Source organism: Salvelinus namaycush, chromosome 36 (assembly GCF_016432855.1).
Source record: "Salvelinus namaycush isolate Seneca chromosome 36, SaNama_1.0, whole genome shotgun sequence".
NCBI classification, from domain to species: Eukaryota; Metazoa; Chordata; class Actinopteri; order Salmoniformes; family Salmonidae; genus Salvelinus; species Salvelinus namaycush.
Window position 1 is genome coordinate 14,440,752 of NC_052342.1, and position 12,004 is coordinate 14,452,755.

Below are 12,004 nucleotides of genomic sequence, written 5' to 3' on the forward strand. Positions count from 1 at the left end.
AGCACGGGGGAGGCAGCATCATGTTGTGCGGGTGCTGCAGGAGGGACTGGTGCACTTCACAAAACAGATGGCTTCATGAGTAAGGACAATTATGTGGATATATTGAAGCAACATCTCAAGACATCCGTCAGGAAGTTAAAGCTTGGTCGCAAATGGGTCTTCCAAATGGACAACGACCCCAAGCATACTTCCAAAGTTGTGGCAAAATGGCTTAAGGACAACAAAGTCAAGGTATTGGAGTGGCCATCACAAAGACCTGTCCTAAATCCTATAGAACATTTGTGGGCAGAACTGAGAAAGTGTGTGCGGGCAAGGAGGCCTACAAACCTGACTAAGTTACACCAGCTCTGTCAGGAGGAATGGGTCAAAATTCACCCAACTTATTGTGGGAACCTTGTGGAAGGCTACCCGAAACGTTTGACCCAAGTTAAACAATTTAAAGTCAATGCTACCAAATACTAATTGAGTGTATGTAAACTTCTGACCCACTGGGAATGTGATGAAAGAAATAAAAGCTGAAATAAATCATTCTCTCTACTATTATTCTGACATTTTACATTCTTAAAATAAAGTGGTGATCCTAAGGGACCTAAGACAGGGAATTCTTACTAGGACCTGTGAATTGTGAAAAACTGAGTTTAAATGTATTTGGCTAAGGTGTATATAAACTTCCGACTTCTACTGTACCTATGTTGAGTGTGAGAGCGGTCTCTATGGTGCTAAACTGCTGCAGTTTGACCTGCATGAGGCCGGCTCTGCAGCGCATCACAGGCATGGTCTGCTTCTTCATGTCTGACGAGAACAGCTTGGATACCCAGGCATCCTGACTCCTACAGACACAGATAGATACAGTACACACACACAGACCAAACATTATTACAGATATAAGATGGGTGTTGAGAGACTATGACTGATTTAATCTATTGACAGGGGACACTCAGGTGTCTTGACTCCCACTAACAAACATACAAAAATTTACCCATAGAGTACACTAAACATGGGGAGTCCATGACACATTTAATGGAGTAGCAGGAAATCAAAACTCGATGTGAGAATGCTGTTCATTCACTAGAGCTCAGCGTTCAACACGATAGCCTGTTCCAAGCTCGTCACCAAGCTTAAGACACTGTGACTGAACACCTCACTCTGCAACTGACACCAGGTGGTACAGTTTCTACCTCTAACTCCAGTATCCCTGCACATTGTAAATATGGTATTGGAACTGACCCTGTACTGTATATACAGTGCCATCAGAAAGTATTCCCCTTGACCTTTTCCAAATTGTGATGTGTTACAAAGTGGGATTAAAATGAATTTAAATGTCATTTTCTGACAATGATCGACACAAAATACTCAACATTTTTCTTCCACTTTTAAATGACAAACATTTGTACAAACAAATAACATTTTAAAACACTAATATAGTGATTAGATAAGTATTCAACCCCATGAGTCAATACATGTTAGAATGACCTTTGGCAGTGATTACAGCTGTGAGTCGTTATGGGTAAGTTTCTAAGAACTTTCCACCCCTGGATTGTGCAACATTTGCTCATTATTATTTTCAACATTCTTCAAGCTCTGTCAAATTGGTTGTTGATCATTGCTAGACAGCCATTTAAGTCATGCCATAGATTTTGTAGCAGATTTAAGTAAAAAAATGTAACTCGGCCACTTCTGGAACTTTCAGTGTCTTCTGGGAAAGCGACCAGTGTAGATTTGGCCTTGTGTTTGGCCCTGTAGGTTATTGTCCTGCCGAAAGGTAAATGAATCTTCCAGTGTCTGGTGGAAAGCATACTGAACCAGGTTTTTCTCTTGCATTATGTCTGTGCTTAGCTCCATTCCATTTCTTTTTCTATCCTGAAAAACTCCCCAGTCCTTAACAATTACAAGCATACCCATAACATGATGCAGCTACCACTATGCTTGAAAATATGGAGAGTGGTACTCAGTAATGTGTTGTAATAAGATTTGCCCCGAACATAAGACTGTATTCAGGACAAAAAGTGAATTGCTTTGCCACTTTTTTTTGCGGTATTACTTCAGTGACTTGATGCAAACAGGATGCATGTTTTGTAATATTTTTATTCTGTACTGTTCCGTCTTTTCACTCTGTCAGTTAGGTTCGTTTTATGGAGTAACTACAATGTTGTTGATCCATCCTCAGCTTTCTCATATCACACCATATCTCAATGGTGCAGCTGTAGAACTTCTTGAGGATTTGGGGACCCATGCCATATCTTTTCAGTCTCCTGAGGTGGAAAAGCCGTTGTCATGCCCTCTTCACGACTGTCTTGGTGTGTTTGGACCATGATAGCTTGTTGGGGATGTGGACACCAAGGAACTTGAAACTCACGACCGCTCCACTACAGCCCTGTCGATGTGAATGGAGGCATGTTAGGCCCTCCTTTTCTTGTAGTCCACGGTTAGCTCCTTTGTCTTGCTCACATTGAGGTTGTTGTCCTGGCATCACACTGCCAGGTCTCTGACCTCCTCCCTATAGGCTGTCTCATCGTTGATCAGGCCTACCACTGTTGTGTCATCAGCAAACTTAATGATGGTGTTTGAGTCGTGCTTGGCCACGCAGTCGTGGGTAAACAGGGAGTACAGGATGGGACTAAGCATGCACCCCCTGAGGGGCCCCCATGTTGAGGATCAGTGTGCTGCTTGCCTTGAAGCAAGCATAAAAAATGTATTTAGCCCATCTGGTAGGCTCGCATCACTGGGCAGCTCGCGGCTGGGTTTCCCTTTGTAGGCTGTAATAGATTGCAAGCCCTGCCACATCCGACGAGCCTCACAGCCAGTGTAGTAGCATTCCATCGTTGTCCTGTATTGATGTGTTGCCTGTTTGAAGGTTCGTCTGAGAGCATAGCGGGATTTCTCATAAGCATCCGGATTAGTGTCCCGCTCCTTGAAAGAGGCAGCTCTAGCCTTTAGCTCGGTGCGGATGTTGCCTGTAATCCATGGATTCTGTTTGGTAAATGTACCTACGGTCACTGTGGGGACGATGTCGTCGATGCATTTATTGATGAAGCAGGTGACTGAGGTGGTATACTCCTCAATGCTATTGGATGAATCCCGGAACATATTCCAGTCTGTGCTAGAAAAACAGTCCTGTAGCGTAGCATCAGCGTCATCTGGCTACTTCCATATTGATTGAATCACTGGTATTTCTTTAGTTTTCTCTTGTGAGCAGGAATCAGGAGGATTGAATTATGGTCAGATTTGCCAAATGGAGGGCGAGGGAGAGCTTTGTACACGTCTCCGTGTGTGGAGTAAAGCTGGTCTATAATTTTTTCCCCTCCGAATGCACATGTGACATGCTGGTAGAAATTTGGTAAAACAAATTTAAGTTTGCCTGCATTAAAGTCCCTGGTTACTAGGAACGCCACTTCTGGATGATAATTTTCTAGTTTGCTTATTTCACCTTTATTGCTGAGAACAAGTTCTCATTTACAACTGCGACCTGGCCAAGATAAAGAAAAGCAGTGCGACAAAACGACACAGAGTTACACAAACAAATGTACAGTCAATAATACAAGAGATAAATCTATGTACAGTGTGTGCAAATGTAGAAGAGTAGGGAGGTAAGGCAATAAATAGGCCATGGAGGCGAAATAATTCCAGTTTAGCATTAACACTGGAGTGATAGATGTGCAGATGATGATGTGCAAGTAGAGATACTAGGGTGCAAAAGAGCAAGAGGATAAGTAACAATATGGGGATGTGGTAGTTAGGTGTGCTATTTACAGATTGGCTCAGTACTGGTATGGTGATCGGTAAGCTGCTCGGACAGCTAATGCTTAAAGAGAGAGGGAGATATAAGACTCCAGCTTCAGTGATTTTTGTCAGCAGAGAACTGGAAGGAAAGGCGGCGAAAGTAAGTGTTGGCTTTGGGGGAGACCAGTGAAATATACCTGCTGGAGCGCGTGCTACGGGTGGGTGTTGCTATGGTGACCAGTGATCTGAAATAAGCCGGGGCTTTACCTAGCATAGACTTAGATGGCCTAGAGCCAGTGGGTTTGGCGACGAATATGTAGTGAGGGCCAGCCAACGAGAGCATACAGGTCGCAGTGGTGGGTAGTATATGAGGCTTTGGTGACAAAACGGATGGCACTGTGATAGACTACATCCAATTTGCTGAGTAGAGTGTTGGAGGCTATTTTGTAAATGACATCGCCGAAAGATCGTAGGATAGTCAGTTTTACGAGAGTATTTTTGGCAGCATGAGTGAAGGAGGCTTTGTTGCGAAATAGAAAGCTGTTCACATATTCTAGGTCAGAACCGTCCAGATTAGTGATGCTAGTTGGGCGGGAGGATGCGGGCAGCAATCGGTTGAAGAGCATGCACTTAGTTTTACTTGCATTTAAAAGCAGTTGGAGGCCTCGGAAGAAGTGTTGTATGGCATTGAAGCTCGTCTGGAGGTTTGTTAGCTTATGGCCTTATACAGCTCATTGAGTGCAGTCTAAGTGCCAGCATCGGTTTGTGGTGGTAAATAGACGGCCATGAAAAAAAGAGATGAAAACTCTCTTGGTAGATAATGTAGACATCGCGTACCAGCTGTTATTGACAAATAGACACACACCACCACCCTCAACTTACCGGACGTAGCTGTTCTGTCCTGCCGAATCACGGAAAACCCAGCCAACTGTATATTATCTGTGTCGTCGATCAGCTATGACTCGGTGAAACGTAAGATATTACAGTTTTTAATGTCCCGTTGGTAAGATTGTCTCAAACGGACCTCATCCAGTTTATTCTCCAGTGATTGCACGTTGGCCAATATAACAAATGGTAGAGGCGACAAATTCTCACAAGGAAGCCGGATCTGCGTCCCCTGTATCTCCTTCTTTTCTTCATGCGAATGACGAGATTGAGTTTGGAAGCACAGCTGTATCTTTGTAGTGACTGGGTGTATTGACCCAACATCCAAAGAGTAATTAATAACTTCACCATGCTCAAAGGGATGTTCAATGTCTGCTTTTTTAAAAATCTACCAATAGGTGATCATCTTTGTGAAGAATTGGAAAACCTCCCTGGTCTTTGTGGTTGAATCTGTGTTTGAAATTCACTGCTTGACTGAGGGACCTTACAGATAATTGTATGTGGGGGGTACAGAGATGAGGTAGTCATTCAAAAATCATGTTAAACACTATTGCACACAGAATGAGTCCATGCAACTTATTATGTGACTTGTTAAGCACATTTGTACTCCTGAACTTACTTAGGCTTGACATAACAAAGGGATTGAATACTTATTGAATCAAGACATTTAAGCTTTTCATTCATGAATTATTTTGTTACAATTTTGAAAAACATAATTACACTTCGACATTATGGGGTATTGTGTAGGCCAGTCAATTTTAAATTCAGGCTATAACAAAATGTGGAAAAAGTCAAGGGGTATGAATACTTTCTGAAGGCACTGTATCTTCTTACTTTCTCATGCTCTTAGTTCTTACTGTTTGTGTGTTTTTGCTCTACTTTATGTTATTTTCAACTAACATTGATAGTGATTACTGCATTGTTGGGTTTGGAGCTTGCAAGAAAGGCATTTCATTGTACTTGTACACATGACATTAAAACTTGATAAGTCAGACTTAGAGACATACCTAAAGACAAGAGTAGGCGCATAAACAATGACATAATATATTAGCAAGGAACAAGGAACAAAAAAGAAAAAGGATTAATAAGCTTTGACGTCCAAGTCTCAAGATGGGTGTGGGACAATGACTATTATATCATTTATTGGACTAGCAAGGAACCCACAGAGACACATGTACCACGTACCTGTTTAGGACAGAATTAGTAACCCTACCTATTAGTGCAGTACAGAATCCAAGCATCATCCTACCTCCCAATGTTCCTCTTTCCAACATAGCGGAACTGCACCAGGCACGTCCTGAAAGAGATTTAAGAGGGTCAGAATAATGTTATTAATAGTAGTCTTGTTCATTACATAGTTAACTTAGCGGTGTGCAAATAGGACAACAATATAATTCAGTTATAGGTTAGCCTACTGTATGACGGAGAAAAAAACTTCAGAATGAAAACCCTCAGCTATAAAGTGCCAATCATCAACCCAACAGAGCATTTTAAGTTCAGAGGGTTCCTCAGAGGGACAAATACAGTTGACGTCGAAAGTTTAGATACACTTAGGTTGGAGTCATTAAAACTTGTTTTTCAACCACCCCACAAATTTCTTGTTAACAAACTATAGTTTTGACAAGACGTTTAGGACATCTACTTTGTGCATGACATGTAGATTTTCCAACAGTTGTTTACAGACAGATTATTTCACTTATAATTCACTGTATCACAATTCCAGTGGGTCAAAAGTTTACATACACTAAGTTGACTGTGCCTTTAAACAGTTTGGAAAATTCCAGAAAATTATGTCATGGCTTTAGAAGCTTCTGATAGGCTAATTGACATAATTTGAGTCAATTGGAGGTGTACCTGTGGGAAAAAAAGTATAGAACCACCACAAGTCTGGTTCATCCTTGGGAGAAATTTCCAAATGCCTGAAGGTACCACATTTGTCTGTACAAACAATAGTACGCAAGCATGAACACCATGGGACCACGCAGCCGTCATACCGCTCAGGAAGGAGACGCATTCTGTCTCCTAGAGATGAACGTACTTTGATGCGAAAGTGCTAATCAATCCCAGAGTAACAGCAAAGGACCTTGTGAAGATGCTGGAGGAAACAGGTATGAAAGTATCTATATCCACAGTAAAACAAGTCCTATATCGGCATAACCTGAAAGGCCGCTCAGCAAGGAAGAAGCCACTGCTCCAAAACCACCATAAAAAAAGCCAGACTACGGTTTGCAACTGCACATGGGGACAAAGATCGTACTTTTTGGAGAAATGTCCTCTGGTCTGATATAGAACTGAAAAATAAAATAGAACTGTTTGGCCATAATGAGGAAGAAAAAGGGGGAACACCGTCCCAACCGTGAAGCACAGGGGAGGCAGCATCATGTTGTGGGGGTGCTTTGCTGCAGGAGGGACTGGTGCACTTCACAAAACAGATGGCTTCATGAGTAAGGACAATTATGTGGATATATTGAAGCAACATCTCAAGACATCAGTCAGGAAGTTAAAGCTTGGTCGCAAATGGGTCTTCCAAATGGACAATGACCCCAAGCATACTTCCAAAGTTGTGGCAAAATGGCTTAAGGACAACAAAGTCAAGGTATTGGAGTGGCCATCACAAAGCCCTGTCCTAAATCCTATAGAACATTTGTGGGCAGAACAGAGAAAGCGTGTGGGGGCAAGGAGGCCTACAAACCTGACTCGGTTACACCAGCTCTGTCAGGAGGAATGGACCAAAATTCATCCAATTTATTGTGGGAACCTTGTAGAAGTCTACTAGGATTAAATGTCAGGAAATATGAAAAACTGAGTTTAAATGTATTTTGCTGGTGTATGTAAACTTCCGACTTCAACTGTATGTCCTAAGGCTGTAATTCTATCGAACTTTCCATTAATAATATGTCTTTGTAGACAAATGACTGCCTGTTCACAAACACAGACTTTTTAATGTGACAATTGACAAGTTTTTAGGGCTTCACTGTGACTACAGCTCAGGGTGTGTAATCAGGAAAATGTACTGACTCTAATCCTACATTCACACAGGAGAGGAGAACCACGGCTGTTTTCTGTACTCCAGTGGAGGCTTCTGAGGGGAGGGCTCATAATGTCTGGAACGGGGGGAATGGAACGACATCAAACCATGTCTTTGATGTATTTGATACCATTCTATTTATTCTTCTCCAGCCATTACCACAAAGCCATCCTACCTAATTAAGGTGCCACCAACCTCCTGTGCTGTACTCACTCCAGTAGACTAAGGGTGTGATCGTAAATTCACTCTGGCTATCTACTCCGATTTCATCGCACTCTGGTTTGAGAGTGGCAGAGTGCAGAATATTTAAGGAATTTACGAACACCTTAAACTCGGTTGTAATGACAGGTGAAAGTAAACATCGGCCAAAAAACTGAATGAAATGGTTGACGTAACACAGTCACCAATGCTCTAGATAACATGAAAACAGCCTAACCAGCTCTTCTAGGGCGAGTAAAATGGTCAGAGTGAGGTATTCTCTCATTTGTGTCTGGAAGTAGCTAGCAAGCTAGCCAACTTTAGCCAGTTAGCTTGGGTGCTGCCAATCAAATCAAATCAGATTGGTCACATACACGTGTTTAGCAGATGCTATTGCGGGTGTAGCGAAATGCTTGACTGCTGTTGTGAGGTCAGAACGCTCGGATCAACCCTACTCCTTGGCCAGTGTCCAGTGTGCGCTCTGAACGCTCCAAGATCGAAACGCTTTGAATTTACGAATGCACAATCTGACAACACTGAATTTACGAATGCACAATCTGACAACACTGAATTTACGAATGCACAATCTGACAACACTGAATTTACGAATGACGAGAGCACGCTCTGAGCGCACTCTGGAACTCCAGAGTGAATTTATGAACACACCCTAAATACAGTGCATTCGGAAAGTAATCAGACCCCTTGACTTTTTTCGTTAAGTTACAGACTTACTCTAAAAATAAATGGTTTTTCCCCCTTGTCAATCTACACACAATTCCCCATAATAAAAAAGCAAAAGGTTTTTAAACTGTTTTTTTTTCCTTTGGTATGACGCTACAAGCTTGGCACACCTGTATTTGGGGAGTTTCTCCCATTCAGGTTGGATGGGGAGTGTTGCCGCACAGCTATTTTCAGGTCTCTCCAGAGATGTTCGATTGGGTTCAAGATCAGGCTCTGGCTGGGGCACTCAAGGACTTGTCCCAAAGCCACTCCTGCGTTGTCTTGGCTGTGTGCTTAGGGTCGTTGTCCTGTTGGAAGGTGAACCTTCGCCCCAGTCTGAGGTCCTGAGCAGGTTTTCATCAAGGATCTCTGTACTTTGTTCCGTTCAGCTTTCCCTCGATCCTGACTAGTCTCCCAGTTCCTGCCTCTGAAAAACATCCACACAGCATGATGCTGCCACTACCATGCTTGCTTTACCGTAGGGATGGAGCTAGGTTTCCTCCAGATGTGACGCTTGGCATTCAGGCCAAAGAATTTTGTTTTGCATGGTCTGAGAGTCTTTAGGTGCCTTTTGGCAAACTCCAAGCAGGCTGTCATGTGCCTTTTAGTGAGACGTGGCTTCCGTCTGGCCACTCTACCATAAGGCCTTATTGGTGGAGTGCTGCAGAGATGGTTGTCCTTCTGGAAGGTTCTCCCATCTCCACAGAGGAGAGTGACCATTGGATTCTTGGTCACCACCCTGACCAAGGCCCTTCTCCCCCAATTGTTCAGTTTGGCCAGGGGGCCAGATCTAAGAAGAGTCTTGGTGGTTCCAAATCTCTTCCATTTAAGAATGTTGGAGGCCACTGTGTTCCTGGGAATCTTCAATGCTGCAGAAATGTTTTGGTACCCTTCCCCAGATCTGTGCCTCGACATAATCCTGTCTCGGAGCTCTACAGACAATTCCTTCGATCTCATGGCTTGATTTTTGCTCTGACATGCAATGTCAACTGTGGGACCTTATATAAACAGGTGTGTGCCTTTCCAAATCATGTCCAATCAAATTAATTTACCACAGGTGGACTCCAAGTTATAGAAACATCTCAAGGATGATCAATGGTAACAGGATGCACCTGAGCTCAATTTCAAGTCGAGCAAAGGGTCTGAATACTTGTGAACTTATTTTTAATAAATGTGCAAACATTTAAAAAATAAACTGTTTTCGCTTTGACACTATGGGGTATTTTTGTGTAGATTGAGGAAAATGTTTTATTTAATCCATTTTAGAATAAGGCTGTAAGGTAAGAAAATGTGGACAAAGTCAAGGGGTCTGAATACTTTCCGAAGGCACTGTAGAATAGAACCTATTCTATTGTGATCCTGCATTCACCCAGAGGTTGTGTACTCACTCCAGTAGACTGAGGAAGTTGATGATGTCCTGAGGGTTGATCTTGTTCCAGTAGGCCAGCAGGGTGTCTAGAGACAGAGACACAACAGGAGAGAGACACACACTGAGTCACCTAGCAGGCCAACAGGAAACAATAACCAGACAATTACACAATGACCAGGCCAGTGACATTTGGAATGTTACCCATGTCCGCTCAAACAACATAACAGTCAGAAATTCTACAAATGAGGGAGCCAATGAAAATGCTTAGATACAGGCATAATAATAGAATATGTATAATATAGGAAAAAACACAACATATGATATAAAGTATTCATACAATATCTAGGTATGTATCATAAAACCATTGCAGGTACAGATCTACACAGTACTAAAAAAAGCGACTGTTGCTGTCCATAGAGATACATACATTACATATACAACTCAATAATAATTCTTTAACAATAAATAATTTCATAGGATCTCTGGATAATCCTATAGTATAATACAGTGCTATAGGTGTATGTAATGTTGTGTTGGCTGACCTTCTGAGATGGTCCTGACGATGTGAAGGAAACACAGCAGCAGTCCTTTGATTTCATAGTGGCCCAGTCTGCCTATGGGAGGGAGAGCAGTACTGCTGCTCATAGTGGAGCCCCGCCGGTGAAGCTGGAGGACAATACACCAAAGAGGAAGAAACATGGTGTCAGAAACAGTGGCAGGGAGGGACACCACAGAGGAAGAAAACATGGCAGTATCAACCTTCCTCTCTCTTAAATACAATCCTAAATGTAAACTTTTAACTAAAATCAAACGTTACATTTTGAATACAAAATCTGACATCATTATCTGTCGGGGAAAAAACATGAGATCAGGGTCTCTCTGTCTGTTTGTCTCACCTCAGAGCCCCTTCTGTGAAGCTGAGTGAAAAACACCACAGAGGAAGAAAAAACACAATTGAGAACCAGTGGTTTAATTCATACCACAGAGTAAGAAATAGAATCATGTAGAAGCTGTGGCACTCAGTCATACCATGAGTAAGGAAAAGGATGATTGAAAGCAGATTGACATCTGCTCTTGTCTTATTACATGACTGGTTTTCTTCATCTGATCTCAATCCAACATGTTGTTTCTAGAATGCTGGCAGAGAGCCAAGACACTGGATAGTATCTTTTTAACTATGTGAACCGACAGTTATAGTATATAACGGCCTTCAAGTGTTTGAGAAAGACCCAAGCGTCAATATGTGACTGGAAAACAACAACGGAAATGAGGCTGCTGTCTCTCTGTGTGTCTCTCTCTCTCTGTCTGTTTGATCACAGAGTGAGAAAACATGGTATAAGAACCATGTTTATTTTTAAATTGAGCAGGATGTGAAACATCAAATTCAATATTTGGCTGTTGCTACGATGTTCCCTACTGAACATGACCCAGGGCATTCTCTCTGGTTGTGTCCCAAATGGCATCCGAGTCCCTTCATAGTGCACTACCCTATGGGCCCTGGTCAAAAGTAGTGCACTATATAGGGAATAGGGTGCCATTTAGGAAACAGCCTCTGTTTCTGTTTGATTTGTATTTGCCAATCCACCACCCTCCCTCTGTCTCTTACCTCAAAGCTGTCTGGAGTGCCAGGGTCTATGAACAGAGATCCTCTGGAGTCCTCCCTCCTCACCAGGTGGCCATTCTGATCTCCTGGACCTGGGGAGAACAAAGAAACATGTTTACATAGCTTCTCAAATTAATTTTGTGGGCGGTAGGTAGCAGTAGGTAGCCCAGAGGTTATAGAGGCTGACTGGTTAGAAAGGTTGCTGGTTTAAGCCCCAGGCCAGGTGATACAGAAGAAGTGGGGATTGAACGGGCATCTTGTGTCATTACTAACACTACCATTGTGCCCTCGAGCAAGCCATTTAACAGCAAAAATCTACACTGCTCAAAAGAATAAAGGGAACACTTAAACAACACAATGTAACTCCAAGTCAATCACACTTCTGTGAAATCAAACTGTCCACTTAGGAAGCAACACTGATTGACAATAAATTTCACATGCTGTTGTGCAAATGGAATAGACAAAAGGTGGAAATTATAGG

At 42.5% G+C, this 12,004-nt stretch overlaps 1 protein-coding gene across 1 annotated transcript in view; it reads right to left on the reverse strand.

The window, feature by feature from the left end:
* The window catches only part of LOC120030343 (dedicator of cytokinesis protein 11-like), a 131,887-nt gene that overhangs the window by 55,289 nt on the left and 64,594 nt on the right, over positions 1-12,004 (reverse strand). The window contains exons 35-39 of the mRNA XM_038975717.1: positions 11,527-11,615; positions 10,463-10,586; positions 9,940-10,006; positions 5,855-5,902; positions 688-830 (exon numbers count right to left, since the gene is read on the reverse strand). Of these exons, the coding sequence (XP_038831645.1) occupies positions 688-830; positions 5,855-5,902; positions 9,940-10,006; positions 10,463-10,586; positions 11,527-11,615 (471 nt within the window). The remainder of the gene's footprint in view (positions 1-687; positions 831-5,854; positions 5,903-9,939; positions 10,007-10,462; positions 10,587-11,526; positions 11,616-12,004) is intronic.